This window comes from Heteronotia binoei, chromosome 15, assembly GCF_032191835.1.
Source record: "Heteronotia binoei isolate CCM8104 ecotype False Entrance Well chromosome 15, APGP_CSIRO_Hbin_v1, whole genome shotgun sequence".
Classification (NCBI taxonomy): domain Eukaryota; kingdom Metazoa; phylum Chordata; class Lepidosauria; order Squamata; family Gekkonidae; genus Heteronotia; species Heteronotia binoei.
In genome coordinates, this window is record NC_083237.1 from 34,392,986 (window position 1) to 34,398,852 (window position 5,867).

Below are 5,867 nucleotides of genomic sequence, written 5' to 3' on the forward strand. Positions count from 1 at the left end.
ATAGGTTAGATTCATCTACCTGTTTCACTCAGTCTCATCCCCATTCTTTTATTTACTACAGCCTCTCTTCAATATAACATTTTTACATGCAGGTCCCATGATGACCAGCACAGCCTTTTTTGGGTGATCAAAAAGGACCCCTTCTTTCTTCATGCCCAATGCTTTTTTCATTTTGACCAGTCAAATTATCATACAATGATGTGGCAGTTTCTGAATTCTTTTTATAAGGTTGAACATTAAAAAATGGGATGGAGGAAAAACTTCATCTGTCACTGATTTAGAAAGTTGCACACCTGTTTATGATATTTTGGTTGATTTGGATAAAAGATTAGCATTTTACTTCAATGGATTTAGAAGGATGTAACACTGACTCAGAATTACACTGTACATGGCTTTAAAAAATATGGGGCATGAAATCCAGCATCCAGAGCATATGGGTAGAAGCTCAAAGGAAAGCACAGGGTTGAGCAGGATTATCAGTGTTTGGAAGGCAGGTTTTCAGCACCCTACATGTTCTTTGTTCCTTCCAAAAACTAGCAGAAGTAAAACATGCAGAACAATAAAATGTGTTAAACAGCTCAAGCAGATGCAGAGTTAGCCGCACCTAAGCCCACTGAAATCAAGAGAGGTGTACCTACCTCTACAAGAACTAAGGTACATGATGCAAAATGTGTACAGGGTAAGGAATTCAGCTTTCCTCTGAAAAGCAGTTGGATTGTCCTAATGCAGAATATTGTCCCTCCCCCCCACCCCCCACCCCGCATGAAGTGCAGAGAATGGGTTGGTTCCAACCAGATTTTCTGTCAGTCAAAAAGGAAGAAGAAGGTTTCATTTTGGCCACCAAAAAGCTATGTTGGGAATCATGGGATCTGGGTGAATAAAACCCAAGTTCTGCAGGACTGTAATAGACAGGAATAGGGCAAGATTTAATGAAAAAGCTAGCTCAATTCTATCCACTAGCTTCCAGCAGAATTTTGCTTTCCTGGATGAAGAACTTTGGATTTTGATTTGAAGAATAGCAGCCAAATGCAAAACCCTACTGAGCTTCAACTGAGTCCCCAGAGACAAGAGCAAACGAGGACTCCTCTTCACACTGAACTTGCTCCTGTTTCCTTTTCTCAGACCCAACATAACTGGTGCAGGTCATGCCAACCCAGTTCTAGATCTTGGCAGTGAGAATGTCACTAATCCTTGTGCATACAGGTGAGCAACATCAGCCTGTTCTTGTAATGGCTGGTCAGCAGCCAGTCCTACTATGCCCAATTGGACCACTCAAGATGTTTGGCAATTAGTGAAATTGTATCTCCATCATCCCTGACTAATAATTATTTGAGGCAGTTAACCAGGCCTGCGCACCACCATTCAATGCATACAGCACTTGCCTTGGGCTGACATAAGTCCAACAGGTCTCTTGGTTAGCACTCCTCCTGTCCTGTGCTATTTTTATGTCCATCTGGTGAACTGGGCAGTAGGCTGGGGTCAAAGAGGGGCTCTCCTACCCAAAGGCGTGCAGCAAAGATATGTCGGCAAGGCAGTTGGTGTGCCATATAAATAGAACAGCTACAAGTGGCCAGATCCTGGCTCACCAGAAAGGAGCAAGTGCTTCCCTCCAAGAGGTACCCATCAGGAGCGTCCTTGAGCTCGTAGTGTACATGGGGCACCAAATCTAGTTCCTCAGCTACCAGGTCAGCACTGTCAGGCAGGCAGACAGTCTGGTAGAGTTCAACCACTGGCACCACATTTAGTGTTGAAGTCTCCACATGCAAGGCCTGGAGATCCAACAGACCCTGGACACAGGAAGCCAGTGCCATGGGGGGATTGAGTGTTGTCAGCAGCTTGCGGCGGTGCGTGCTAAGGTGGTCCAGGAATGGGCATTCTTGGTTCTTCTCAAAGGCCCAGCACTCTACCCACATACCTTTGTGGGGGTGCCAGCGCTCCAGGAAGTGCTGTAGAAAGGAAAGTGGAGCCACATCTTCGAGGTCACTCAGGTACTGGCTATAGACCCGTGGCGAATTGGCATTAGCCAGGTTGAGCAGCAGATTACGTACCTGGTCTTCCTTGGGGACAGCCAATTCACAGGCTTTGCGGTAGAGCGCCTCCAAGACCTGCAGGCGGCAAATCTGCACTCGGGCACATGGCAGCACCTCCTCTACGGCATCAAGGCCTGTTACACCAGCCCCAACAGTAACTACTTTCACCCGCAGCTTGATGTCTGGGGCGCTCTGCACCAACGAAGCCACAATGAATATGAGCAGGTCAGGCAGTCCCTGGCGTGCTAGACAATAGGCTACCTCCCGCCCGCGCCCATTGGCATCCTGGCACAGCACCGTGTAGAGCTCAAAGTCTGCATTGAGGCAAGCTGCACGCTCCAGGAAAAGGCGGGCTGGGAAGCGCTGCACCAGTTTGCGCATGCACAAAGTGGCCAGAAAAATGCTGTTGAGGATGGCCACATCCTCCTCGAACACTAGTTTAACTTTGGCACCGGGATCTGTTTTGAAGAGTCCATCCAGGACAGCCAAGAGCTCACACATGCCCTTGTCTTTGGCTTTGCTATAATCCTCTAGGTTCCAGATAAGATCAGGTGCCAGGAAGCGCTTGGAAATGCTGTTGGTGATGCGGATGGGCAGCCCCAGGCTTGCTTTCAGCTGGTGCCGCTTGAAGTGGAGGGCAAACTCCAGTTCAGACAGACGGTGGTTGTGCTCCAGGTTGGCCTCGATCACCACCAAGCGGTCCTTCTTGGGGCCCAGGCGGAGTGTGATGGAGGCGGGGCAGTCAATTTTCTCACTGCTGCAAGGGAAAAAGGAGTAAATCCACTTGGCAAGAGAATACACCAGGAGGCAGCCCATGCAGCTGACTCAGTCCTTCTAGTATGAACCACAATGACACAACTGTCACTACTGTGCTGTCTGCCTCTAATGAAAAATGAAAAGCATCTGAAACAGTTTGCTCTTGTTCAAGACATCAGTTATTAAAAATGACAAATGGATAATAACTTCAGGAGTATTCGTGTAAACAAAGGCAAAGAGGATTAAGCAGCTGTGTCGAATTTACTCAGAAGAGCATGACTGAATTTTGGATGGTTCACATGTTTTCATACAGCTGTACATATCTATCAGCACAAACTAAAACAGTATTCAGTGACATGGTTTAAAGATATCCCAAGGTCTTCTCTATTTTCTAGGGAAGGAGTAGTTTTTTTTGGGTTTTTTTAAATGTAGATTCCAAAGTATCAAGGAAATGAATTTAAGGCAAAACTTAGGTTTTATTTACGAACAATAATTTATTTATTTAAGGACAGCGATGGTTCGTGGGCTGGCACCCCCCCCTTTTCCCTCCCCAAGGGGGGATTCTCTGCTCCTATTGCCTCGAAAGCTGAATTGTTGCATTTTACAAAGGATGTCATCGGGTTGCAAACTGTTTTTAATTAGTTGGATCCACTAATTTTATATGTATTATATATTGATGTACATTGCCTAAAGTCCAGCATCAGCTGGGATAAGACAATTCACAAATCTAATAAGAATAAGAAGGCTTGCCAGGGTTTGGTTGTTTTGTCTGGGGAGAAGCTGGCATTTCTTTCATTCTTACCTAGCTTAGAAGAAGCAAAACATCTGTCTTGTTTTCACTGAGGTTTGATGCATACATGTTTTACTCTTCAGAGACATGATTGCATCAATTCCCATCTCTATAAAGGCCACCTGAACAGCTTGTTGCCATGGCGAGAGTGGGGGGCCATCCTGGCTCACATTCTTAGACCTATACCACAACAGGCGGCCATTTTAGTGTTTGGCATGCCAGGTCTGGCTCTCGGAGCTTTCCTGCCCCTCCCCAGACACCAAGGCACACTTACAGGCGGTTGCGTTGTACCGTGCTCTGCCCAACATAGGTCCCACTGTGCTTGCAGATGAGGCGCACAAAACGGAAGCGGAGGATCTCAGCCAGGCTGGGCTGATGGTGCGGCGGGTTCTGGCGCAGTGAGATCAGCGGCTTCAGGCTGGCGACAATGAAGAGCACCTTGTGCTTTTCGCACCAGTCGTCAATGAACGTGCTGAACTGGTGCCAGGTATGGAACTCCCGGCCCAATCCCAGGTCCCCCATGGCGACTATGACAAAACCTCAAGCCAATCTCACTGCAACAAAAAGGAGAAGGGGGAAAGGATGAGATCAGGGTGAAGTCTGAGACCAACAAACAAATGAACTCCCTTGGCAAAGATATTCATAAATCAACCCACCAGTTTAGGGTGAGTTTACCATACAATGTCACCAAGATGTGGAAAAAAGAGCATCAGGAAATGAAAATAATTTCTTCGATAATTATGCATTCTTATAGGGCTGGCTGCAGCCAGCCTTTTCACCAACTGTTACCCAACTCTCTTCCTTATTATAGTCCCCATGCTTTTGAGCCTGCAGGTCCCATGTTTCCCACCACAGCTAGTTGGCTCCAACTCATAAACACAAGGTAGAATCCAACCAGTTTTTCCACCACTGAAAAAGAGATGAAAGGACCCCTTTGACTTGGACAGTCAAAACATCTATGCTGGGAATTATGGGGCCCTCATGGACAATAGCCATGTGGAACAATAGTCTGTAGTAAGAGAAGAACAGGGTGAAATTGAATGGAAAAGCTGGCTGGATCCAACCCATAATTGTATTATGAACCTGCTCTTTCATTGAGTTTTTATGGGAAGGACTGGAATTTCAATATGTGTAGTCTTTTAGATAAGTTATGAAGTGCTGAATATAAATAAGAAAACTGGTATAATACCTGCTGAGTAGAATATCCTTGAAAGACTACATCCCAGACTCAGATATTCACTTTACACCAGCAACCACAAGTAGCACTGACAAGACAGATGTTATACCTACTAAAACAGATGCCTTTTCTGTAAATTAAGGTGCCCTGCAAAGTAGAAGTAAACAAAAGACATAATCATGCATAAAGTAGCAAATATGAGGATATTACACAGCATAAGCATGAAACTGAAGCCCATAAAACCACTGGAAGTTCTTCTGCTCTTATGAAGCTGCCCTTGCTTTGGAGTTAGGTTTTTACTTCTGCACTCAATAAGAGATCCAATAGTACCAAGTGCTTCTGAGATTTGCACACAAAAGCAATGCACTGCAGTTTTCAAATCCAAGTCAAGACCATGTTAACAAACATTTCCAGTGTACAAGTCTAGTTATGGGCTGCTTTGAATGTCAGGAAAAGCTTGGGGGAAGCATTAAAAAAAATAAGACTATCAGCCAGGTTGAAAAGATTGAGAGGCACCTGTTGTTTAATGCAACTTTTAGGCACCTGTACACTAAATTCAGAGGAATTCACATACAAACGGATACTCAAACTGTAAACCCCCCATATGTGCACACTTACACATGCTCATATATAGGTATGCATACACACAACATACATACATCTAAGAGGGCAGCCGTGTTGGTCTGAAGCAGCTGAACAAAGGAGGAGTCAAGCGGCACCTTTAAGACCAACCAACTTTTATTCAGAACGTAAGCTTTCCCGTTGTCTCATGGAGTGTGCTTAGAGAGCACACGAGAGCTTATGTTCTACATACATAAGTATATGCTGGCACAGGGCATTTATTGATGCATGGGTTATAGTGTCCATCAGCCCAGATCCGTGGGCCCTGGGGTCCGTCGCCAAGCTTTTACAGCTGCAGAGGGCGCCCCAGGCCAGCTCTGGACCCCGAGCCCTTTCCCCCCAGCAACCCCAAATCAGATCCGTACCTGTAACCTGTACCTGACCAGCTGTCTCCCTCGCTCCTTCTAACCGCTTCGAATCTTTGCTTGCCCCTGCAAACAGGCCCGCGCGCAGCGAAGCCAACCCGGGCGCTCCGTCTCTGGCTTGCTGATTC

At 46.1% G+C, this 5,867-nt stretch overlaps 1 protein-coding gene across 1 annotated transcript; it reads right to left on the reverse strand.

The window, feature by feature from the left end:
- Nucleotides 1–1,347: 1,347 nt before the first annotated feature.
- Nucleotides 1,348–4,898, reverse strand: ZSWIM9 (zinc finger SWIM-type containing 9). The gene is made up of 3 exons (XM_060256416.1): nucleotides 4,766–4,898; nucleotides 3,851–4,130; nucleotides 1,348–2,787 (listed from the first exon to the last, which is right to left on the reverse strand). The coding sequence occupies exons 2-3, from the start codon at nucleotides 4,096–4,098 to the stop codon at nucleotides 1,416–1,418; spliced, it is 1,620 nt and encodes a 539-aa protein (XP_060112399.1). The 5' UTR covers nucleotides 4,099–4,130; nucleotides 4,766–4,898; the 3' UTR covers nucleotides 1,348–1,415.
- Between the last annotated feature and the right edge of the window lie 969 nt (nucleotides 4,899–5,867).